The sequence below is a fragment of the Vidua macroura genome, chromosome 9 (assembly GCF_024509145.1).
Source record: "Vidua macroura isolate BioBank_ID:100142 chromosome 9, ASM2450914v1, whole genome shotgun sequence".
Lineage (NCBI taxonomy): Eukaryota > Metazoa > Chordata > Aves > Passeriformes > Viduidae > Vidua > Vidua macroura.
The window spans coordinates 11,988,262-12,015,668 of record NC_071579.1 but is presented as its reverse complement, the minus strand read 5'-3'; the positions used below and the strand labels follow the sequence as shown (position 1 = coordinate 12,015,668).

The 27,407-nt window shown below is 37.8% G+C and overlaps 1 protein-coding gene across 1 annotated transcript in view; it reads right to left on the bottom strand.

Moving 5' to 3' along the window:
- Window positions 1-27,407, bottom strand: part of VAV3 (vav guanine nucleotide exchange factor 3) — a 149,122-nt gene that overhangs the window by 97,329 nt on the left and 24,386 nt on the right. Inside the window, exon 2 of the mRNA XM_053984649.1 lies at window positions 23,422-23,538. Within this exon, the coding sequence (XP_053840624.1) occupies window positions 23,422-23,538 (117 nt within the window). The remainder of the gene's footprint in view (window positions 1-23,421; window positions 23,539-27,407) is intronic.

Below are 27,407 nucleotides of genomic sequence, written 5' to 3'. Positions count from 1 at the left end.
CTGTATCTTTTCAAATCAAAATGCATATTAAGCTGAAGAGAAATCTCCAAAGAAGCTTTTTATCAGCAGTATCAAAATTCAGTACAGCAATTCTACATTTCACAGGCATTTGGGAATAATCGCTACCATTTCAGTTGTTTGTTTTTGACGTTCTAATTACAAGACTATCACGACCAAAAAAGAGAGTTAAAAGTCCATCTCTCAGAGGCAGGAAAATTACATGTTTACACAGGAGAATGACAAAGTAAAAACCACAGAGAAATTTCACAAACTACAGCTTAAACTGAAGTTACAAAGCCTCCCTAGTGAATAATATTTCATAGGCAGATGAACAAAATTAAGAATTAATGTTAGATTAATCCTGTGAAAGCAATATTTTGAGTTCATTTAAACTGCTGTGAAAATTAATGCCATGAAAAAAATCTCATTTTGCCTTACAGCAAAGAATAATAAAAACAAATAAATATGCCATTAACATAATCAAAGATGGGGGCACATATTTTCCCTCTGAACAGAAGAAATGCAATATGGTCTAGAATACGCTTTAGAAATTGTGAATAAAAGTTGATTAAATAAATGACAAAATTAATTAAAAACTATTTCACATTTATCAAAAGATCAGAAGGGAAAAAAAGACTCATTTAACAAGTCTTGGTGTTGCAGGGGAGTTCTGGTTTCCATAGCAGACCAGAACCTGCCCCTGCACACCTGCAAGAACCCCAGCACAGGGCTGCAAGGAGCGCTGAGCCACACAAGGCAAGATGCTGTGGGATTCAATGGCAAAATGATCTGTCCTGACACATGGGTGAGCATTGATTGGCAAAGTCACAGGAGGCTTAATGGTTCTCAAAACAAAGAGGGGCAAGTTGGGTGAATTGAATATCCCTTACTTGTTTCAACATGACATTTCACAGCATACAAAAAATCTCTTGCAAACTATTCCACCCACACAGACCCTTTTCCTTAGAGGGATTCTCACTTATCTAGCATAATCAAACCCAGTAGACATATGGCTTACTCTTCACAGCTAATTACAGTTCCTTCAAGATAACATAAAAAAAAAAAACTGTACAAATCAAATTACGAATTTTAGGTACGTAACTAGCAAACATTGTTCACAAAGTGAACTGCCAAGTTCCATTTTAGAGCTATCAATATGAACACAAAAACAAGATTTGTATATAAGAGGAATAGAAAAACTTTTTCAGGAACTTATGTGAAAACTTGGAGGGGGCAGGCACAGAGGCCCACGATGACACCCACACACACTGGGGAAGCCAGAGAAGCATTTACCAGAAAATGCGCAGCGAGAAGGACGGAGAAAGGAACTTTATGACTAGAGACAACAGGAGACTACAAGAATCTTCCCTGCTCTTAGAACAGAAACCATTAAGCATTCCAGTCTTCAGTACAGATTAGAACACAGATTCAACTTCCACAGAATAAAAGATAATGCTTACCCATTGAACCTAATGCTTACCTATTAAACCACAGCTTAAAACAGCAGTGTCAAGAAACAGAACCACATCTACAGAGAGGCATTTTTCTTGCAGTTGTGGTTTCTCTAAAGAATTCTGAGACAATGTCAAGAACACTTGCACCAGTAATCACACATGGAATTACCAGTTCTGGGCAACACACTATTGCAATATCATATATATGTAAATGTATTTGCTCCAACAAAAGGTGGGGCAAAGCAAGATTCTCCTTCCACTTGAAATTTCAGTCCTTTGGTCCTGAGATACTACAGAAACAAGTAAGAGTTCCCAAATTTCAAGGTCCATAGGGATGATTGCAGTTATGTTTCAGCTGAGTTGTCTGATAAACAGCAAAGCAAACTTAAATGCAGCGAAATGTCTGATTTTCAATAACTGACAAAAGAAAGACTCAGGAGTTTTCCAGAACAGTGATCATTTGAAGCCCTATACAGTTGATATGAGGGATCCTATAACACTGCAATCCTGAACTCCAAAATTACAATATACTATACACATTAAAGTCCCTAACATGCAATTTAGCACTTTGCATGTGCTTTTTTTGCTTTTCTTGCTTCCTTTCAGCAAAGCTTTAATCCCTTTTATGCATTTAACCCTAAATGATCACCCAGCTCTTTTCTAAAGCAAGGACTCTGACAGATGCTCCCGTACTTTGACTGAGGCTTAACTGGATCTTAGTTTAAGTGCAAAAGTAGCACTCCTTGCTTGTACAAAGTCCAGAACAACAGGGATTCCATGCCTGGTGCTGCTCTGCAACAAACAAGTGTACAAAGGGCTGCAGAGCTTTGCACACACACTACCATCAGGAACAGTCAGTAAAAAACAGGTATTCAGTAAAGATTCCTAATTGACATTCTGGCCAGCTACAATACACAAAAAAGAAACATTTATACTCCACAACATCCCACAACGACTACATTCCTTCACACTGAAAAGCACAATAACTCTGTGATTGGCCTGCAGGGAACCTGACCCTGGGAGATATTCGCAAGAGGCTTCCAGGCATAAAAGGAAGCCTCACTGCATCTACCCCAGTACAGCTCCTTTGCACTGCCTAACACCATGAGACAGAGGTTAAGCAGGTCTTTAGAAGTCACATCAAAGTCACATTCACTTCAAGAAGATGTGAACATCCAAGTTTGTTTTTCAGTACATAGGCAGTTTATGCAAAATATGACACAAAATGCAAATCTACAGCACTGGAAGAGGAAGCACACCTCAGCCCACACCCTGGTGAGTGCCTCTGCTCCTCATTCATGTTTCAGGCACTGCTGGCAAGAGCAATGGTCTCACACTGTACATCATTAACTCTTTACTTCATTAGGAACTCTAACAGGTTTTTTGGGGTTTTTTTGCTTGGGATTTATTATGGCTTGTCTTGGCTTACAGTAGTAGATCAGACTCTCCAGTTTATATAAGAACTTTAATATGCCTTGCCAAAACATTGTTTTGTAATTTCCTGCAGCCATACTCTTCAGTTAATCACATCAGATATTCCTGTGCCTGCTTACAGCAGCAGTACACTAGAGGGACTATTTTACAACTTTCCATAGCACTAGTGTGTCTGAGTTTAAAATGTCCCTTTCTAAAGTATTTTAGTGGCATCTTTTTAATCTTGTTTCTTTAAAAAGAACTTGCAAATCACACAATTAAAGAACAGATTAGGTACATTTTAAGAGTACTTGTCCGCTTTTAGAAGAAACAGAAGTAAATGATTTTGCAACTCACTGTCTCACCAAACAAGCAATAATTCTGTGCTACTGACAGCTGCTGTAAGAACTATGCCCATATTTATATTTCTGATATTTACCTAAGCTGAAAATGTTAAGTGATCAACAAATATTGATGGCATTACTTTCATAGCTTATGCCAATAAAACCTAGAAAGACTCACTTGTGATTAGATCATCAAAGCATTTGATTCCATGCACTTACATCAGCTCTGATGGAAAAAGTCAGAGCTCCGGGCAGATCATAAAAAGTAAAAACCAATGCATATAGAAATCCAATGTTTCTGGGGAACACAATGTCATACATTCTCTGCAACGTGGAGTGAAGCTCTTATGAGGCCAATTTTAAGTACCATATATCCAAGACATTTTAAAGCCAGAACTGCTAGTCGTGCCTGCATGCTGAGTTCTCATTAAGCTGTTTTCACTCATTCACCAGACTGATAAGGAAGAGGGGAAAGAGAAACATCATTTTGTGTCTCTGTCACTCAGAGATAAGATGAAAATGCTATACATAAATATATTCTCAAATTACTTGTATTAAGAAAGGTTTCTCTTTTGCTGCTGTAGAGTTTACCAGGCTCTGGACAATGCTAGATCAATACTTCATTTGGCACAGAGGGGGGTGGAGGGCAGTTGAAATATATGTATTGATATGTATTCATATTGCACATTAATCCATCACTAACCATTGAACCTAAAGACCTCTAGGAACTGCTACATTTCCACTTTACTTGGTTAACAGATAAAAAAAAAAAAAGAAAAAAACCCCAATAATTAAGCCAGACAACTCCAGGATGATTACACAGCTGCTGATCTAACGAGCACATTATTCCAAGTAAAGCGTGTTCATAAGTTAAATTGAACATTTTCTCTCCATCTGCCTTGTTCAGGTACCGTGTTAGTAGTCTGTCTTGGTTCAGGTTAGTTTTAATCAAACCACAAGCCTCTAGGGAAGGAGAAAGGATGACAGCTTTTCCAAAAGGCAAAATGAATGAAAACTCCTTAAAATGAAAGGAAAGAAGGAGAGGGGAAAAAAAAAAGAAAGAAAGAACAGAGAGAATAAAAAAACCTGACCTAAAAGCAAACCTTTGTTTCACATACTGGCATCTCTAACAGGCCCTTAAAAACAAAAACCAAATTTCAAATGCCAGCTATGCAAATACGCCTCTACTAAATACTGTTGTGGCATGCAGAGGTATCAAAGCCATACAGACACAAAGATGTGAAAGACAATTTACAGCCTTGGCACCTGCACCAACACCTCCTTAGGAACAGGACAGACTGCAGATCTCCAGCAGGTAGAAATGTCATCATCTGTGTTTCATTACACACAGCTTCACATTCCTGATTCAGATAATTAAATCCGGGCTTTAGGTGTAGCACACTGGTAGGTGCAATCCAAAGGAAAGGCACAAATTTACTTTCCACTGGGGTAATAATCACCAGCTGTGGGATGCTGCCTGTTTTCTCACTGACATCACCTTCAGCCATCCTGATTCTGGCTCTCTCATTGTCCGTGTCCATTCTTCTGTTTGCACTGAACTACACCCTAAGGAAACACATCCGAGGACTAGTTCATCCCTCTTTCCCTCAAGGTTTAGCGCTGGCATAGGAGCAGTAAGGAAAACAGACCGACTGTCCCAGGGAGCCACGGCAGAGAAATTCACAACCTCGAGCCAAGTCTTTGTGACTGACAGGAGCCTGCCAGCAACTGTGAAAAAAAGAGGTTTGAAACCAGGTGCCAAATGCTTTCATGCAGAGGCAGCAAGGGTACGATTGCTGTAAAAGCTGGTTTTGGCAGTCATGCACGTTTCCTCTGAGCACTGAGCCCCAGCTGCCAGAGGAGAGCTCAGAGGTGCTGTTGTGCTGCTGAGGGAAGCCTGGCTGGCTCTGGGCATGCAGACCTTCCCACATTGCCCTAGGGAAGTCTCATCTCAAGACGAATTCTCCCTAGTGTTAGTGCCTCCACAATAAAGTGGCAGGAAAGCTTCTCCATAGTGGGGGGGGAAAAAAAAGACGACCAAAAAAAAAAAAAAAAAAAAAAAGCAAAGACAAAAAGAACCTGGGTGTTGCCGATCTGTTCGTAGATAAGCTAAATACAGAGATGCAAACTGCTGGGACTTCAAAAGCCCCGGGGAATCAACAGCTACAGAACACGCAACTTTTTCTCCAAAGTCTTCTACGAAGGAGAGGTGAGACGGGCAGTTTGGAACCAGGAAGGCAGGCAAAGCTGCTAGAACACAATTTTTACAAACCACTCAAAGATATGAGGACAGATGACCTGATGTCCAAAAGGACAGGTCGATGCCAAGAATATTTACCCCCTTTTGCACACTGCACATTTTACTCCTTTTATCAGGAGTGATAACTCTGATCGTGCAAACTCTGGAACTAGAACAATGGGACTGGCTGACAGATCTGCACACATGAATCCTAAACCTTAAAGGAGGAAAAAGCAAAACCAAATGCTCTCTGGGAATCTGTAGAACTCAATACCATGTTATTAGAACTATAATGAGCAACTCTTGACTAATCAATATCCAACAATGGACACAAATGTATGTGTACTTTTTTAAATTGTGCTTAAAACCCCATTTTTCAAATTTTATGTCTCTGATGAGGCTACAGTCTCTAGTCCAAAAGCAGGAAAGGTTCCCTAGATGGCTCTGTTCTTACAGGGAAATGAAAAGTTTAAATGGCACAAGCAGCACAGTCCTGCTTATGCCTTGGTTCATGTTGTCAGCAAGGCCAAGAGACTCCGTAACGCAAGCATGGAGGGAAGGAGTTTGAGCAGCTGCTTCCTGTGTGCAGCTCGTGGTTTTGATTCTTTGAATACCTTCCAGCCCTCACCGTGCCTTCTGGGGTGTTAAGTTTGGGGCTGGTTTTTTGGCTGGGTTTGGGTTGTTGTTTTTTTTTTTCCCTTTTTTTTTTTTTTTTTTAAGATCCTGCTTAAAGAATGACAGCCTTACTTTAAGCATTGCTGTGTTATAAACACTGCAACTACCAGCATAAGTGCAGGCTGCCTCAAAGCATGCTGCTCTTCTAAACATGGAATTGGAGTTTGTCCTTTCTGGTGCATGTACTACACTTCAGGTTTTGCATGGAGGAAAAAAAGAGTACCAAAGGATATTCCTAGGACAGTACTGCAAAACCTGTCTGCTATTAAGTCATTCCAGTTCCCTTCAGAATAAACACTACAGGATAACCTAACTTAGAAACAGCATCTTTGAGCTGTATTCAGCTTTGATCAAGTGTTTGTTTTCAATGCTTTTTGAACACTTACCGATGATACCATACTTTTTTTTTCCGTATTTTATATAGGTCATAACAGTAATCAATCATGAAAGAAATGGCTTTTTCCTGCATTTTAAACAGGATATTTTAATACAATTTCTTTTCTTACCTAAATGTAAGCATTCCTTTTAAAACCCCTAATGACTGAACAGGGAGATTATCAAAGGTGTTCAGACTTTGGTAAGTGGGGTCATGTGTTTTTTTTTTTTTAATAGGAAAGGACAATAAATCAGTGCTGTGTATTTTCCAAAGTTACATTTCTTTTGCCCCTGCCCTTTGACAGACTTCAGGTGACTATTTTTACATGTCTCAAAAAGAACAAGCAAATTCTCTAAACTGCAACCATCAGTTTGTACAATCTGTATATACATTGAGTGTTTGTGACCTTGGATGTTTAAAATTGGCATACAGATATTTTAGAAGAAAATTAGTGCTTACATATTCATTATTGATTGCGCCTCCAATACTGTTTTAGATATTCGTCCTGCAGTTTAAATAGCCTGTGGTTTCCTCACTCCCACTGTGTTATTTCTCACTCCCACTTTAATATTTAAACAGATTCTTTGTCAATTTTGACCCTTGCAAGAACAATACTCAGAGGAGGCTGTGCAATGGAGTTTTTCTTCTTCTCTTGTGCTAAAAGCAGAGGAAGAGGGTTTTTTCCTGTCTTGGGTGAACCAGTCACTGCCACACTTCTCCCTTTTCTGAGTTTACTTTAACCATTGACCACACAAATTTAACTAGTCCATGGCTTTGCTTAGTGGTACCAAGTGACACCTGAACCATGAATTGAATTTACTCCAGTACACAAGCAATGAAGATAGGAATATTTAGTAGGCATAAATACACACTGTATTTCTCCTTATACTCTGCAAGAAAAAAAACTTCCCTGCTACAGTGCAAAGGGAAGTGAGCTGTTCTCTTTGCTGCAGTTACCCTCCAGCTCACTCACAGTGGCTCACAAAAGCCCACAGCACTCTTTCAGGCCTCACACTCTTAGGAGATCTCTCTGCCAGAAGAGACAAGGGATTAGATCAGCCCAACAGAACAGCACCTGCCTCCAACACTACAAAAAGACACACAGTAAACAGGATGGCATAACTCTGACATACCAGTGTCTTCCATTAATTTTAAAAATCATCAGCTTTGATATGGGATTAAAAAAAATTAAACTTGGGAGGACATTCTGCAACGGAAGTGGCATTGTCAGCTTCTATTATTGAAACTTGGTAAGAGCAGTGGTTTGGTTTTCTCCTTAATCATATGTTCACTTAGATTAAAAAAAAAAAAACTAAGTACACTTACAGTAGTAGAAGAAAATATGCAGAAGAATACATTCCCATCATGTTTCTCCCTAATTCTCCTTGAGCTGGATCCTTATCCTGAAAATTACAAAACTAATGAGAAAAAACTAACTTGCTATTTTTATTTTTTACTGTCTAATTATTGTTTTATTACCTTGAACATGCAGCAGCTTGCAGACTGTATTATCTATGTGCTACACTTCCAAAATACCACTGCAGAACTAAAGAGAAAGTGGGATCGTTTGCTCTCTTTTTTTAATATGTTTTTTTAAATGTTGTTCTTTAACTTTCATTTGTCTGGACCTTGAAAAGAACATAAACTGTGTGATGGGGATCATAGTATGTATTTTAGATGTAGATACTGTGATAAATAAGAGCAGACCAGGAGATACCTATTATTAACCATATAGTCATATTTATTAATAAGATGTCTCTTGGAATTTCACCGGCTCTGCTGACTACAGAAACTTTTGTCCTCTTCACCCACTGTTCTAACCCAACTCTATGGTCATGTCATAAACTACATTTGAGAACTGATAAGCAGAGACAGAGGGAGGGATAGATTTCTTAGCACATTATTCTGAAGGGCAGGTGAGGTTCACTGTTTATTTCCCAGCTCTGCCACTTCAAGAGACATTCTGCCACAGTAGAGGCAGTAATCTCTAACATTAACATTGCCTCTTGAAGTACATGGGATTGTACCTTTTACTCTATGGGGTTTATAGGCATTTCCAAATATTCATTGTGGATTTGTGCTTAAAAATATTTGTGAAAGGGCACGTGACTCCACACATCCCAGATTGGTAACAAGTCAAAAAACTTCATCTAAAGCCAACTTCAGTTGCCACTATTTATGATAAAAACACCAGTGGCACATATGAGTTCAATGAAAGTCTTGACATGAATTTAGTTGGGCATTTCAGTCCAGTACAGTGAGTCCAAACCAAGCCCAAGCATTATTAGTCCTGCTCTAGTCAATCTCAGCAGCAGCCTACAGTGAGCAAATGCAAGAACCAAATGCAGAAAAGCAGATACATCTATAAAACACACCAGAAAAGGTCATGCTCTGTGAAAAACAAAGGCTCCCACATTGCTTGTAGTCAATGCAGAAAGGCATTTTGGAGAGAGAAAATTCAGAAAAAAAATACATGACAATTAACCAACACTGCATAAGTTTTATCAAACATATAACATGAAAGATAAATCTTGTCTGATACCAACCTTCTCCTAGCATTTTGGCATAGATATTATGGTCTCCATGAAAGGCACTGTTTGTGCTAGAGCGTTATGTTTTTGTGGGTCAAATGTCACAGGGGGGATTTCAAATTGCAAGTTGCAATTCATATCCAGCAGTAATCTGAATTACACCTCTACCTTCTTCGTTTTTTTACATCAAACTTCAAAGCTAAAACCAAGATCAAAATATATACAAGCTGATGAACATTAAATTGAGTGAAACAGCCTCAGTGCTGAATTTTTTGAAAGCTATTCAGCATTACAGCTTGTAATTTTATCCCACATTACCTGCAATGTTTCTTAAAATTGTGTTCCTCAATGTATCTTCCTTTTTACTCAGTAGGCACTAGTTTTACTGCTCACAGGTATTTCCAACAGCACAAAAATTCCCTTACTGCATACATACCAAAAATAGTAGCAATGAAACAGCATCAAAACCAGCTTAACTGAGGCAGATGCATGAAATATCTTCAGACAACAGCAAAGTCAGAAGATTTGGACAGATAGAAGTTTCGGGAAATAAGAGTGATGTCAACAGGAAAAAGATGTAAGAAAGTTGAAGGAAGGAGAACAAGGCAATAGAGGAAGAGGAAAAAATTAATTCAAAAGACTTAGTATAGTCAGCTTCTGAAGGGGTTAGAGATCACAAAAATATCACCTCAAAAAGTAGGAAACAAGGTAAGGAAACTGAAACAAAACCTGTAAAGCAAATGAAACATAAAATGAGAGCAAGGAAAGGAGGAGTTCCCTCCATGGTAATATGTTAAAGAGATGATCCATGTTTTCTACCAAAAGGAACAAAAATATCAACATAGAAACTTTGTGAGCTGCATTAATGCTGTTGGCTTGTTGCTGTAGCTGAGGTACCTACCACATGCAGTGCACACACAACAGATTTTGTGAGGTGTCTGGATGAGGACAAGATGCAGTCTAGATTTAGATTTAGCCTTTGGAAACTTTAAATTACTGCTGTTCAAGGATAATACAGCCATTAAAACCACTCTCATTCAATACTTTTACACTGTAGCCTATGGAGAAATGTCCTAAGACCTGCATCCCACAAATTGTAATTATTGATTTTATATTAAGATAACAGTCTAGTTGTTGGTCAAAATTAAGTGTTACATCTATAACAAACAGGCCAGGCCACTGCCGGAGAATTTAAGTTTTCAGTGGAGTTTTGATTACTGAAGTACTTTGGTTTCTCACTGTCTGGTACACTCAGAACATGCACCTACACACAGTCTCCATCTTCAGAACAACTCCTACTACAGCTAATTAAGACCCAACAGAGCAGACAAGGAAAATGGCTTCTGGTGGGATTCCCTGCCTTGCTAGTTCAGGGCTCCTCTGACTGTAAGAAGCTGGACACAAAGGGCACTTTTTTCCCTTAAGACTTTAGTCTGTTAAGTGAACTAAGATGGATCAGTTTAAAGCCATCATAAGGTCTGAGGCACCCTGTCAGATGGAGTCTTTCCTACTAGCCAAACAGCTTTGAAACCAAGGTACAAGGTCACAACATGCTTGAGAACACTGACTTTGCTTTTAACATTTTGCCTTATGCTATCAAACAAATTTATAACTGAATTCCCCTTCATAGCCAGAGTTCTACAATTACAAACAAGCAAAGAAGCAGTGATTACTCTGGTAGCCTACCTATCAAAGCAACCAATTTCACTGCCTGAGCAAACTGTTCTCAACGTGCACACAAAGAGCAGAACAAGAGTTCATGGTAGTAAATTTAGATTACAAGCTTCATGGTTTTCATTGTATTAGAGGACTGATTTCTTTTTCCAAATAGTTTCATAAATTAGCATAGAAAGCAGCTCAATTTCTCCATGAGCCTATATGATTTTTACTTGACAAAAAAATACTTTCTCTCAAATGCTTCTGAAAACAACTGTCTCTAAACCAGCATCTGTATTCATTTTCCATTTCTGGGCAACCACTTGGAAAATAGTTCAGCTTTTTAGGTTTTCATTTTCAATAGAGTAATGCAATAAAGCATCTTTCATGACTCCCAGAAAAATATATCTAAGGAGGAAAAAAGTCTATGCTCAGTAACTTGTGCTCACTTCCCTAAAGGAGAACATCTTTTCATTTAGTCATAGCCAGAAACATCCTGACAACATTCTCTGCTGGTTTATTTGCACATACTCCATCTACATCAACAGTAGGAGATGAAGACCTGTCTTTCAGACCTTTCTATTCCTCAGACAGCTCAGACTGCCAGCACTACCCTGAGTCTGCTTCTGCAAACACAGACTAGCAGAAATGCCCTATAAAAGCATGAACACACTGCACTTCCCTGGCTTGCATGGCATTTTTTGGGTCAGCCCAGAGCTGTCTATTGGTACAAGACTCTTGCTGTTTTCTATGTAGCATTTACTCTGCCAAGATCTTGATCAGCTTCTGGAGTTCATAATCCAGGCTTCTAAAAAGGGCTATTGCTCAAATCTTTTTTACTGCCTTGTTTTTTCTGACACAAGCCTTTTTTTCTGGATTCAGACACCCCAAGTAGTTTTTAGTCACATTTGTGAGTACTGATTTGGTAAGAAATTGAAATCTAAACCCTCCTCTCAATAGTCTTTATTTCAGTTTTAAATGAGAAATCTTGGAATTTGATAAATGAACTCTGAGACATTCAGGAAAAGTAAATCTGGTACAGGTCCACATTTCTGATTTCTTGAGACATCCCATATATGCATATATTAATCCAAATACATTACAGAACAATACATGAAGTATAGACAGTTACATAAATCTTGCCTAAACACTTGTCTGTTGCATTTACAAACTGACTACTGCTTAATGTCAATGTTCTTCAAGAAAATACGATTCTAAATAAAATCATACAGCTTAGTTAAAACCTCCTTTTAACAGTTTCCAAATAAACATCAGTATCTTATTGCTTGTAAATCCTAAAGCACTTTTACTGAACAACTGCTGTCAAAATTCTAAGTTCCTTCTCACAACTTCATCTTTAGAGTGGGGGGGCAGGGGAGAAGGAGTTCTGCTTAGACAAAGGAAAAAAAACTTCATCAAAATATCAGTGCTAAGAACTCTTTTTTCCTGAGTTTTGGTGATGCAAGGCAACATCAAAGACTGTCCTCACTGTACAGTGGGAACATACAAAAATATGCTCTGAATAAATTGCAAGAGGAAGCCAACAAAACCAAATTGAATATTTCTTCTTTAGAAAAGAAAAATTAAGGAGGAGGCTCTCATATTCAGGTTCTAAAAAATTGCAGGAATTTCAACAGAGCCATAGTTCTCCCTCTGACAAGTAGGGGGTACTTGTCTGCTATGCAGAAAAATCTAAAGATGTATTTAAATAAGCACATGAATAATAGGGCCTGTCTTCTAGCAAAACCAAGAGACAAAACAAAACTCCAGAAAGAAGCCTGAAATGCATAAATGGAAAAGGCCCAAGAAGCACTGCAGGGATGGGGACGTAGACCAGACTGCAGGGCAGAGTGGTGAGAAAGGCAAAGAACGCAAGCAGCAAAGGAGACAAGGCAGTGATGAAGAGTAAACAGTCACTAACCACAGAAAATTAGTTTCAGCATTAAGTGATGAAAGCCTAAGTACAATCAGAGATTGCATTCTTTGGGTGTCAGGTAAGGGTGAGCACAGGGCAGCACCAAGAGGCAGGCATGGAAGAAGGAAAGCAGCAGTTCTGCTGCCCAGGGCCTGTGGTCAGAGCACTCTGCTACTTGCTGTGGTTATAGCTGTGCTAACCTGAAATCTGGAAGTGGCACCTTTTTCTAGTATTTAGCAGACTGTTCAGGACACAGGTGGATTAGTCACTTCCACAAGAGAAACAGACATAAGCAATTACCTAAAAGTGCCACAATACGAATAGAAATTTTCTCATGCACTCCTATTTAACTCTCTATCCAGCGTCAGCATGGTTAATCTAATTAATAATAGACCTAAAGGCAAGATTAAAAATCAGTTTGGTTGTGACTCCTACAGACTCCAAATTCATGCCACCCAGTTGTGGGTGGCAAACCTTCATCAAAAAAAAAAAAATGTAAATGTGAATTACTTTGTAAAAGTTCAAAAATCAAAGTACATGTTATGCTCAAGTTCTTTCACTAACTTTTGGCTAGATGCTTGCTAGAATTAGGAAAATTACTTTATTGCCTATGGTCTGAAAAAGAGATGAATTCATATTCGAATTTGTTTAATTTTATAAGGAAATTCCATAGAAAGAGAGACAGCATTGAGAATTTTATATCAGATGTCTGGTCTGGAATCCACTTTCTCCATGACAAAACAATATAATAAAATGTGTTAGTAATATTAATATAAAGATTTATCCTAATTTAAAGCAACTTTGTATTAATTCAGCCGGGAAAAACCTGTTTGTTTTCTAATATGGTGTGATCATGCTTTTAACAAACATGCTTTTGCCACAAAACATGCAACAGAAAAACCATCTTGTATACCTCACCACTTTGAAAATGGTATGATGACATTTCTAATCAGGTGGTTTAAGGACTTTCATTAACTTCAGTGAGTTAATTGAACTTCAAGATTCCTAACAAAGCTTGTTTACTGAAGCCCAGATTGTTTCTCACAGGTCACAAAGACTGTGTGCCAGCCACTGTTTAACATCCTCAGTTGGTCTCAACTTTCCTTTTAGTTAGCTGAAAAACTCTAAGGGAGGTCCTCCCCAAATCACAACACCAAAACTCAGTGTCAGAATAAACCCAGAACTACATCACTCAATATATATTTAGTAGAGCAAATAAGTTCTATGAGAGGCTGCCATATACACAAATGCTTAAATCTCAACAGATGTTTATGTGTATATATATAGTACCGGTCCAAAAAGCTGGTGGTGACCAAAACATATGATAAAATCATAAGAAATTGCAACAGTCAAGTAAATAATCTTTAAAATGTGCACAGCTATTCATGGCTAGCCACTTGTTTCAAACACCTATTAATTTATTATTTATTATCTAAGCAATGAAAGCATTTGAAAGAAAACTTGAAGGTAAAATAAGAAATTAGGTCCTGCTCCTTGTTCTGCTGCTTTTGAAGGCATGAATACATCACAGGGGATCATTCCACTGCATGGCAACTACAACCCTTTATCAGGACTTTGATAGTGAAAATATTTAGACAAGTCAAGTCAACTGTTTGGACAGGGTTGCCACAAGCTTAGCATTGTATCCCTTCCTCATGCCATGTTTTATTCTCCAAGGCTTCTGTCACCTCCTAGTTATCTCCCTGAGCCCAGACAGAACTCCCAAGGTACATTCAGGTGCAGCAGTCAGAGAGCACACAGCTGGGGCTATGCCTCATGCCACTCAGGAAGATCCTTCTGGTTTTGTCTATCACTGGGGAAGGAAGAAGCTACATTATGCCCTACTGAGTCACTGCGCACTCAAGAGCATCTCTTTCAACTGTGCTGTGAGTTTTGGACAACAGTGAAGGCTGAACAGGAATTACTGTAAAACTCCCCAACCCACCAGTGACCTACATTCAATTTTTTGCTCTACTCTCCTTCAAGGGCACAGGTAGTAAACCCTCCCTCAAGTAATCTACATATTTTGGTTAAAAAAATGTATTACACTGAATTATGCAGCTCATATCAATTAGCCTTCTGCAAGAAACGCACATCATGTGCTCAAATTAGTTCTACTTTAGAAACACTTTAAACCTTCCAGCAATTTAAAGTTGACTTGGGGAATCAATGTTACTTATGTCAACTAGCCCTCAGCTGGCTTTTCCAAAGTAATTCTGTGAAGTGTTCCTTACATGTTCCCAGAACAAGATGAGATCCAGTTGAAGACCTAAATGTAACCTACTCAAACTTATATATAACTCTAATTTGGCAATTTTATCATATTAAAGTTAAAATTGGTGTCTGAAAATATGCTCAGAATAGTACATTCCAAAAAATCAAACAATATCCTTTTGTCAGCCCCTTCAGCATCGTGCTGCATTACACAGTGCAACTATTACCTAAGGCTCTGCACAGGCTGGTCTAGAGGCCCATGCTGGCATATCACAGTTTTCAACTCTGACTGGGTGAAACCTAAGGCCTTATGTACTTGTAGAGGTTAGCAGTAGCCAAAGTATGCCATTTAATGTCACTTTTGCTAATAGTTTTATTTGCCAGTATTTATTTGTATTTCTTCTGCAATATTACTTTTTACTTAGCAGCTGTCATTATTTACAACTATTTATAAACACATTGCCAAGTTTATCAGCTAATAGATTCATCATAAAATTTTACACTGAATGATTTAGTTGTTGAATGTTTGGTTTGGAAATTAAATCCTCAGTGTTCAACTACCAATGTTTCATCTTCAAAATCTCATTAAGAAAGCCATGAAAATGCAAAACAACATCTTTAACAGAACTTTTCCAAATAAATCTCATTTCATGCATCAAAGTTTCATAAACAAAATCTCAGACCCAAAACCTATGATCTCACATTTCTGCTATAATACATTTTGACAAAAAGAAAAAGTCATTTCCCCAAATGTTTCAGTGTTTACACAGAAAGATGCATTAATTTTCCTAGTAAGATAGTCTTTGTGTGCTAATCAAATACAATGTAAGCTTTTCAGATATATAAATACATTGCAATGCACTCTTCTGACATATTTTTCCATTACTCATCTATTCAAGTATCCATGCTTTTCAAAGGCACGTGCAGCTGACATTTACTCGTAACAAAATTGTGTCAGAATTAAGAACCAGAGAACACAATTCTTGATTAGCAAACACTTCTCTAGCCTTGTCACCACCTCTAACACAGTTTGCAAGCATTTCTCATTAATTCATACCTATTTCCTTTTTATGAAATACTCAAACTGTGTTTCCTGCTGCAAACCATTCACTGCAGCTTTCACTTTCTACTGAAGTTGGACTGGAAAAGCAGTGAATGAATTTACAAGAGCGTGCTTCAGGTTAAACAAACCCTGAGTTTCTTTTCATACTTAGAAAGAAACAAGGAAAACTACCAGACTTTTCACTCAAGTACACTCCTGCTTTCCATGGACCTCCCAGCCACGTAGAGCTGAAGGCAGTCACCCCCTTGCCTGCAGGAAGATTTCTGCAGACTGAGAAATCCTGGCCTGCCTGGCTTTCCCCCAGCATAGGAACAGCTCCCAAGCGTGGCTCAGGATGGCAGTAGCAGCTTCTCTTGGAGAATGCTCCACATGCCTAACTCTTCAGAGGAAATCACAACACGACCTAGGTGATGGTTTAAACCACATCCCCCTAGCTGCCAATTTGTCCCTCTGAGGTAGAGTTCAGGAGTAGCCCAATCACTCTGGTGGAGGTTTAACTAGTCATCAATGCCTTTTTAAACTCATTAGATAGAAGAGATGGGGGAAAGAAAGGCAGAGGGGAAAGGGGATGGTTAGGAGGCACCTTTGAGTACTTCAAATCATTCCAATGGAAAAAAAAGGAAGCAAAAAACCAAATTTAGCAATTTTACTTAGTAATTCTCTTTTTCCTTCTAGAATGGAGCAATAAAAGTAATAAAATTTATTATTTTATAACTACACAATATATCAGCCAATTGAACTACTATTGTCTTCATTAATGCATACAACGAAAGACACTTGGCAAGCAACATGGGAATTGATAAATATTTCAAGATGTTCAGTTTTCAACACCATTTTCATTTGTTTGCACTTCTCTGCCTCCTTATCTTCAATTTTGTCAAGATACAGTCAGCAAAGATGCAAAGTGAACTGCAGGAAACAATAAGAAAAGTAGGGAAGAGTGCAAAACTCTATTTTAGGTAATTCATAGTGCTGCTTGGGTCAGCTTTTGCTCAGACAAAAGGCCAGGCACAGAGGAACCGTGCTGAACATTAGGGAAGAACAGTTTACCAGCACCATAGTAATTAAGCTAAGATTGATATAATCAAACCCCTTCAAGGATAAACCAAAAAGAAACGGAACTCCTTTTATTTAGATCCCACACAAAATAATTTCCCATTTTAAATGGGGTGCCCACTTTACTACTGCTTTTGAATAAGCATCCTACTGTATCTTGAACATGAGCATCCAAAAAAATGTTTCCTACCCTTCTTTTGCAGTGAACAATTTCACTATCACAAAAGAAAATACACACACAAACCTCTTCAAAGTTGATATGAACTTCCTCTGCAAGTCACTCATTTATTACCTTCTGGTTTTATTCACAGTTTATATTATTGTTATTTAGACCAGTATTTGTAAATTCAGGAAATCTGGGTCTAGATGTCAGTTTCACCACCTTCTGGTTACTGAAATGCTTGTATTACAAGCACTACAGGGAATTAGTCAGGTTTAAAAACATTTGTATAAACAAAACTCTGAGAAGATTTAAGTCTTAAAACCTATTAAAGCTATTCATGTTTCAACTCTCTTCTTCATCAAAAACTTTTCACCTCAAAAGGAAATGTACACTACCAGAATTCAACATTATGAGTTCAGTGTCCTCAAGATAGGTGAATCAGACAGCTAACATTTAGACAAGATTGTCTTAAGAACAAAGCAACGAGCACAGAAAATCAGCTTTATTTTCTCATATTAGCAGTTTCTTGTTAACCTTGGCTTTCTAACTGATAACATTTGCTGAAAAACTAACAGAACTACATTATAGAAGAACAGAAATATCCCAAGCACTCCACTGGATGAGAATTTTTCATTAATGACCAAATACTTCTGCTGCATTCAATGCTTTGCTATATGGTCAAACCCATTTTTGTTACCCTTTTCATCAATTGGAAGCCAACATCTCAACTTGAAAAGTTATGACAGACCTAAAAGAAATTAATAAAACTCCATTTTGAAAGATCAGTGAAGGGACAGTCCACCAGTATTCTAGAACAGAAACATTCAAGACAATAATCCTGAAATATTCAGGCCTAAATACATATGCTCATGCAGAAGCTTTAAGCTCTTGCTAATGCTATTAGGTTTATTGAAGTTATATGCCTAGAAATTTGTAGACTACCTGGCAATGATCACTGCAACAAAGTATCACAATTAAGGACACTAAATTTATCTAGCATTGGTAATGGTTTCCCTGGTCACACCATGGCAAACCATTTCTGCAGATTTTCAGGGATGTTTTAAAAAGGTGGTTCAGGAGCTATACCATGACTCACTCCACTTCTTCACCCACCTCAGTGCTCTGCCCAAAACTATGATTTATGTCCTTTGGAGCTGGAAGTGATTTTTTTACCATTTAAAGGATACTTTTAGGGAGGCTACTAAGTGCTTGACTTTTATTTTATTTATTTATTTCTACACAAACATCAGTGATAACTAACAAACAAGGTCCCTACATACCAAGCATTTCAGCAGTTTTGCAACAGGCTAGTATCTTCTTGTACATTTTGTCCAAAGGAAAATGCTTTGGACATGGAGAAGAAAGCTGAAACCTGTCCCTTTCTTCAGTTTCTTAATTCCTCCACACGCAGAAGTACATCTTGGAGAAGTTCAAGTGCCATTCATCCCAAACCAGTCCATCTCACTGAAATGCCACTCCTGAAAATAAGCTAGCTTCTTGAGCAAACCACTAAGATTTTTTTTTTTAGTTTTTTTTTTTTGTTTTTTACAACTAAAAGAGCTCATACAATGAAGATCCAGAGCTCCGCATTTAATGATATGCATGTTTTATCAGTTCAACCTCTCTCTTCATTTTAATATCTTTACAGAAATATACTATGATGTTTTGGCATGTTCTTCAGTTTTAATAAGTCTTTATGAGCAAAAAGTGAACATATTTTGCTCTATTATCCCTCTGATTAAATTCAGCAAAACATGAAACAACTGCAGATAATCACAACTGTTTCAGTTTTACTGAAGATTTTCTAGACACTTTTCCTGGAAGGATTTATATATTTTTATAATAACAGTTGCTTTTTGTTGTGTTGTTCTTGGTGTGTGTATCTTATGCACATCTGTCCAATCTTCCTGGAATCCATTAAACCTGAGGGAATACTAACACACCAGGATTCTCAACTTCAGCATGACTTTCTCCTGCATCCTTGCCCAGATTTCCTTTGCAGTAAGGGAGTGACTGAAAAGATCACCAGCTACGTGACTTGAGTATACACAACTCAATATTTTCACAGCAGTTGCTTGCTTTTACATAAAGCAGCCTTTTAAGTGTCACCAGAGTGAGCTACACTAGGCATTGTTATATGCTTTTAAACGATTTGGTACTTGTTTCATTGGTGGCACTTGACATTTGATCTCCTTGTTTGTCTTTTTAAAATCACAATTGAATATTGTACATTATTTCTAGACATCTAATGCAGGATTCCTACAAGGGCAATTGCTATGTTCATATTAGATCAGTTATATCATAAATACACTCCATGCTCAGCTACACATTCTTTAGGAAATTTTAAAGCACAGCACACAAAAGGTTTTTCTGACACTTGCTGGACACCATTTCCCCCCCCACAAGACCCCAGACACAGCTCTCAATCCAGGGAGCATCTGTTGACATCAACAGAACTAATCCTCAGATTCCCATTTCTGCAACACATTAGTTACAAGCTTCCTTCAGAGAATAGGGATAGCAACAATTTGTTGTGGAGCACCACGCAACAAAGGCTGCTGCTGGAGGAGCGTGCAGGCTCCGAGCTGACAGAACAAGTACCAACAGTATTTGCTTATTCTGGCACACAGGTAGAAAGGAAGAACCTGACAACCCTGCGGTAGTGAAAAATGACTCTCCAGCATGGAATTCATAATGAAAACACTGTCTGGCACCTCCAGTGTGTGGGAGAGCATTTCATGCTCTGTCAGGAACTTAATGCAGAAACACTGAAAATTACTGATAGAAAGGTGAATGAGTGGGAATGGGTGAACACCATAGAACTCCAAGAAAATCAAGCTATATATAGTTTTAAAAAGCACGATTTACAGAATCTTCCTACTCCTGTGTAATGTAGCCCCTCTTTTTTCAACCAGTCTAAAAATAAGAAACTGTGCTGTAGTATTTGAAACAGAAGAAAACTCTAATCTTATAACAGCTAATATCAATATTCATACAGAATGTACATATTAAAAACACATGAGGTTACCTGCTTCCATTTCTTAGCCTAGTCTTTAGCTATTTACATGTTGCCACTTCAGCTTCACCTCTGATTCCCATCTACTCCACATACACCCTTCTTTTTCTCTAATCAGTGAGAGATCAAAGTCTCTGAAAAGTGGAGCACAAAGTTCAAGTCAAATTTTCATACGCTATGTCAAAGCATCTGGAAACAGCTCATTTACCTCTAACTACTAAGTGCAAGTTTCACCATTACAACATTTTGTAATCAGTATTTCAAAAGGCTGTTAAAAGTCTTATGACTATATTGGCAGGATACAGCTGCTACTTCTACAGTGCTCTGGGTTTGTATGCCATTTTCTTTAAAGAGTTGAAAACTACCAGAATATTTCAAAAAAATACAGTTGGTTGCCCTCACCAGGTCTCTCACCTTATTCTTCCCCTTCAACCTTACTTCCTTGAAGGCATATTGTTCATTTACAGCTGATACACTCCTATTGTTCCCTTCACTAGCATGTTTAAACAGTCACTAAAGTCTGTCAAACAAAACATCCCATCTTAAGATAACACATTCAATAGTAATTTCTTTATAAACTAAACTGAAACATTTAAAAGTCCCAGATAAGGGTTACAGAGCCACTTCAGCAACAGTTTATTTATATCTCACCAGTGCTAAGACATCTGAAGACAGCTTCCAGTACATTCAAATGCATAAAAGGTAATGCACACACTCATCACATCGCCTCTTTCAGCAAGAGTTTAGAAAACAATGTTTTAAAATCATACTCCCCTCTTTGTTTGCACCTGTAACCATTTTAAGATCATTCATATTTTGCACACATTTAGAGCAGTTCAAAGTACTTTTTTAGAAATGGCAGGGTGACTTGTTTGCAGCAGCAGGAAAAACCTGCAGCACTATTTTTTTTTGGCTTTTTGCATACATACAACTTCTGTTCAAGGAAGCTGGACATGTACAGCTGTATTGCAGTTGCTATTCAGAGGAAAATATAATGAAGGAGAAAATTCAAAGCAAAGTGAAAAGCAATGAACAACTTGATAAAGATACACTTTCCTATTTTCACCACTATTCCTAACAATCAGAATTTTCAAAGTAGTTAGTACATTATTGGATATGGAATTGAAATCTCACGCTACTCCAAGATATTTTCTGCTAACTGTACAAACAATACACTTAAAGGTACACAAATAACTTAGCATACCTCTTCTTTACTTGCAACTTTACTAACTTAATACAGTTGCCATTTTTCCTTCCACTTCCATAGACGGCCTGAAACTCACAGCCCCTTTCAGAAGCTCACTATGTACTCATTTGCCCAGGCTATAAAACAAAGCTCAGCCCTTCTGAACACTGCCTATGCCAAGCTCCACTTGTGGCAAGTTTCCACACAAGCACCCAGTGGGAACAGCTGAGCAGCAGAGCCAGCAGGCACCTAAAAGCTGCCCAACACAACCACTGCCAGGGCTGCCCAGCCCTGTTCAACTCAGCATCTCCACCTCTGCACGAGCAGCTGCTCCCACGCACAGAGCTCATCTCGTGAGAGACTCCCACACAGCAGCTCCTCTCAAATTTGTCACTGCAGTTTCACCTGATAGCTTTCCAAGAAAGCTGACCTAGACTAGAGAAGTCATTGCTTGGATGCACTAAAACTGGAAAACGAGTTCCAGGGATAATTAGTCTATTTGTGCTATATGGCGGCCGCAAACAGTAAAAAAATCCATGTCTCTACAATTAAATACTAAGTAACGTGGATGGAATACAGGGGTTTTTTTAAACCAGTTTTTTAACCAGTTATTCTACTTACATAAAATCATATTTCAAAATAAATTCTGTTAAAATTACATATCAAGGGTACCAGAAACATTTTTGAGTTAAATTCACCATTAATTCAGAAACTGTTTTTGCTGGGTATTCAATGATGCAGCAAGAATAATTTGCACTGTAAAATCTTTTTTAAAAACTAGACTGTATTAAAAACATTATATCTTTACATGGCACAAAATGAGAAACTTTCAGCAAGTAATTATAACATGCAATATGAAAAATATTCCTTAGGCAGAGGTATCAAATATTTGAATCAAGCATTAGATATCTGACTTAAATACCTTAAATAGGACATTGCTAGCACACACCAAAAAATCCAACTACTTTAAATTCCTTCGCTACTTGCACAATCAAAACAAAAATCTTATTTTTAATGAGTCAAATTCGTAAAAAGGACCGTATTATAACAAAAAGCTTTATCTTAAATATGATTTATGAGGACAAGATATTCAGCAAAACTGAAGAACAGGTAGAATTACCAGGTTATCTGATTTAATGCTCGACAGACTTAAAACCAGACAAAAGATTGAGAAAAATAATTAGATATTTTGGTTAATGATGATCACTGAGCCATTTCAAACAATCATATTGCAATCCTGATTCATTCTTGCACTTTTACATCATCTTTACCTCTATGTCTACTTATAAAAAGACCAGTGCATAAAAATCAGATAGTAAAATTATGATCTCTTTAAAAAAGCAATAATGCTTAACATAACACTAAATTTGAATAAATAACTATTTTTAGTGCTACTTCAGGTAATTTTTAGACATTTTCCTGTGAGATTAGGGTAATGATACTATGACTCAAAAGCAGAAACTGAAGTTGAACTAAACTTGTTGGCAATGACAGATCAAACAGATATGTAGGAGGCTGAACAACAGACTGGAAAAAGCTTTACATGTAGCATTAAGTAGTCAGACTTACAGAATATACTGTAAATATACTGTGTAAATTAGAATAGTCACATTAACCTATCATAGTTATGTCTGAGCTTTACAGCAGGTTAGGAAAAAGACAACTGTCAAAAAATAATTGTACAAGGGCAAATTAACTGGTGAATTTCAAACACCTGAGACTACAGAAACATGTTCTGTGCCACATGGGCTCACAATGTACAGGTCTGGAGTTTCCAAATCCACATGACTTATGCCCAAGTGATTTCACCCGACAGCACTCGCCCACAGTTTTTGTTATCTTCTTCCATTTCATTTCGCTTTAACTCAGCATCTTTCAAACCATTTATCTTGGCTTATCACATGCTCAGAACATTCCTGCAAAGTATTTTTCTCTGTCCTTTATTAGCCCCTCCAATACAAACCTACTTTTTCTGATGTCTTAATTCTTCCCCACTATTTTTTCATAACAAACGCTCATCCATTAGCCACGACTTCTGTATCACAGCTACCAAAAAAGTCTTTTCTGTGCAAGCAGCAGAACACAGGTATTACTTGGGATACAATCAAAAGCATCCTTACCTTTCCAAAATCTCTCACGTCAAACAAATCAAACGCTTCAAAAAGTTCACTTTTCTTCATTCCAAAGATTTCACAACATGCCGAAAGAAAAGTCCTTATATTCTTCAAGCAGAGAAACTAGGAGAAAGAAAACAGAAATGCTAAGTGTCAAATGTGTAAATTAGCAATATATGTGCTCACTTTGGTCACAAACACACAATATAATTAACCAGTACAGTTAGTTCTAAGTCAGCACTTCCACTACGCAGTGATCCTCCACTGGTCTTAATTCAGCCATAAACGTTCTCTTCAGACTCAAAAGCATTAACCAAATTCTGAGTAGACACTTTGCGAACAGGAACTATTTTCTCTCCTTTTACAGAGACAAAAAGATGTGACAATGTGCTACCAGATACATAATAGTCGAAAGACAGACTTACTTTTCAGGTCCCTACAGACAGCACAGAACAAAACAGATAAGTCACCTTAAAAAGGTCATATCAGTATGTGAAAGCTATTATTCATGTATAAATCAATCATTTCATCTGTTAAATTCTAGTTTGAATGTTTGAGGAATACACGTGCACTGTTTTCACACACTAAAGACTTTATGAATACATATTCTCTGCATGGCATACAGGAGCAGATGAAGCTTGCAGTTAAGTCATTTAAATTTACCTAGCAGAGGTTTAAGATCCTCAGATCACCCTGATTTCTGTACTGATTCAAAGGCTATTTCCCTTTAAGTTATCCACATGCATCAATGATCATCTGAGTCTGAAAAAGAATAAAGCATATGCCACTATGTTCTCCTTAAAAGGCTTTTAATGTATTTTCCTGTGGATTATTTTACACCAGACCTTACCAGGCCAGAAGGCAGTAACTGTCAAGAGCATCAGTACCTTCTGAGGGACAGCTAAAAAGGGCAATATGCACTCTTGATAACAATTAGCTCCATGAGGTACTAGCACCTTGTGAGTACATCAGCTTCATAAAGATGCTGTTGTAGTCTTATGAGCCACAGTAGAAAAGCAAATGCAATATTTATAAGCAGCAGCATTTCAAAGGACCCTGCACCATGCTTTGAATATGCATTTTTAAAGTACTGACTCAGCAACTCAATATTACAACACAGTTCTGCATGCTTTAGTGGATTCATGAGGATCACTCATATTAGGATGGATTATAGAATTGCTATATGTTATAATTTCCTGTTTGGATCAAAGCAGTATTTTTGATATTGAGTGTCACAGCTGTACCAATTCAACAGGCAGCCCTACTTCACATCTTACAGAACTACCCAGTGAGACACAGGAACAGCAGAGCACCTGACAGACCAGGCTTACAGCAAGGGCACACACATGAAAGCACTGATCAATGAGAGATGCTACAAGAGCAGACAGCTCCAGTCAATGGCTGTGCACATCAGAGCAGCCAACAAACTCATCACAAAAAAACATCCCTGTGCAACCCAAAGCTGCCAGGAAAGCACCAGGGCCTCACCAACAGTAAGGATTCCCAGCTGTGCAGGGTGGACCTGCAGCCTCCACCTTTTTCCCCCTTTCCAAAGAGCCTCTCCAGCATGTACCTCCCAGCTCACATGGGGCAGTCATCGCTGGCCTACACACTGAGCTGCTCAAGGACAACACTGCATTTATGCCAGACTGCTTTTATGCCAAGTGGAATTTTAAGAATTAGTCTAGCTTGCTTAGTCAATGTGGCAAGCTTATCTGGTTTTGCAACGATTATAGTTTTGAAGTCAAAATTGCAAGGTTAGAAAGCCAACAGATGTTCAACATATGTGCTTCCTCCTCCATCACATTGGCAGAAAGAATCAGAAAATGAGCTGGTCTTTAAAATGAGCTTTAAAAACGAGATGGCACATACAAAGTTATTGTTTTCTGCTGTATTTTTCCCCAGGTTTTTTATTCTTTTTCTTAAAAGCTATCAATGGCCACTAGGTTTGTCCAATGCACAATACTGATTCAACTTGAATACCCATCTATTTTATGTCAAAATTCTCAAAACCACTGACAGATGTGATTCTCACTGGAAAATTCAGCTGCCTTTTTGAAACCTAAGTTTTGAGCTTGTATTAGTTAGTGCTCAAGTCTCCCAGTGCAAAGAAAGCGTACAGCTGCATTAAATTGTTTACCTCTAAAGGGAACAAGAAGTTAAGGGAGAGACAGGAGCTGTCATGGGTCTAAAGTCTGACCTAGATTTGGTAAAGAACATTTCAGTGAGTTGCATTAGCTTCTTAATATAGCTAAAAGAACCATTTAAGGGATCAGCAGTTTTTCACAAACAAGATGTCTTCTCCCTTCAGCAAAACCTCTCCAACTATTCTTAACAGATATCTACAGTAAAAGATATAGCAGAAATATCAGAATTTTTCCAACAAGATTTATTAATTATTTCAAATTTCTTTAAATTTAGAGGCAATTTTCTGACATCAGCCTTTTGTTTCAATTATTGTTACTATGAATTATATCTGAGCAGACTAGAAAGCACATTACAAAAAATTACAAGCTCATATATTTTCAAGGAAATGTTAAAGCACCTACAGTCTAAGTAGTAAATTCTTTGGAATACTCTAACAGTAAGACCAAGGAAGAATCTAATCCCCCGTCTTCCTCTGCCCCTCTTTTTTTGTTTTTAAACACTAATTCATTAGCATGTATCATTATGTTAAGCAGTTTTAACCTGATTATGATCTAATATTCAATAGCCACTTAACATGTAACATGTCTTGTAGGCTCTAGAAATCAATGGTAAGCATCTGTCAAATCTGCCTGTGCTTGAGATGGGAGCACATCATCACTGATCGTGTGCCAGGCAGTGCCTTCAGCAGGAGAGGCATCCTGACATCACAGTCTAACCCCTTGCAACTTCAAAGACTGCTTAGTGAGTTTGAGTTGGCCCTATAATCATTCCACATCCATCAGTTTTCTCTTGTAAAATGAAAATTAAATTCTTATTACTATTAAGCTAACCACAGCAGCAACAAGGATAAAGCTGCAAAACTAAAACCAAAGCATGTTCACATTTAAATGAATTCATTTTGCAGTACACTATATGAAAAAAAAAGTCTTTTAAAACCCCTTGTTACATACTACTAATGTTTCAGAAAAGTTATTTGATTCTATTACCTGGAAAACTTTCAGAATTATCTCCAAAACTTTATACTGCAATCTTCTAAAGAAACAGTTTGCCTCATTGAAAACAAAGGTTTTTATCACTGTGGTTATTGTATGAAGATGTAAAGATCAGTAAGAGAAGCCTCCAAATTAAAAAAGAGCATACTGCTAAAATCTAGGAAGTTCTATAAAAGACAACCTTCCTCGCTGGCAGTAAGAAAAAGGCACCATCACTCTGCAGTCTCTCATTAGTAAGTACAGTCCTCAGGATATTTGGAAACCTACTGCATTATTGTGTTTCTTTTTCAAAAGAAAACATAGTTTGGCACACCGCAAGGGAGATCATTAGAGCAGTTGGGTACCCAGTTTTCAGAGATGCAAGGAGAGCTAAGCCTCACTCAAAGTCACCTCCACAGGAAACACTGTCTTCCAGTACAAGAGCTGGTTTCTCTTCATTAAAAAAAAATAACATAACTTTAAAACATTCCCTTGGAATAGTTCATGATGCATTTTTTCACCCTTTTTTAAACTACATGGCTTACATGGCTTAAACTACAGCAGTCCAGAATCCTCAGTACACAGATCAGTAAAATATTGCAAGTAGGGTAGTATAAGCCATGAGCACAAAAAAGTTGCCACTAGTGAGAAACACAACTTCTCTCTTGCTGATCCGCAGACATGCCATGACAGGAGACTATATCCAGCACCAGAGACAGATGGACAGAAATCACAACCCAGCCCCATTCTGTGACTGTGGCGGGGGCTCAGGAGCCTGAAAACACTTTTCAGTATTAACAGCTATAGATTATGAAGACATTTCTAAAGTAGCCTAATGTTTCACTACTGCAAACCCATAATGCAGCCATTTTC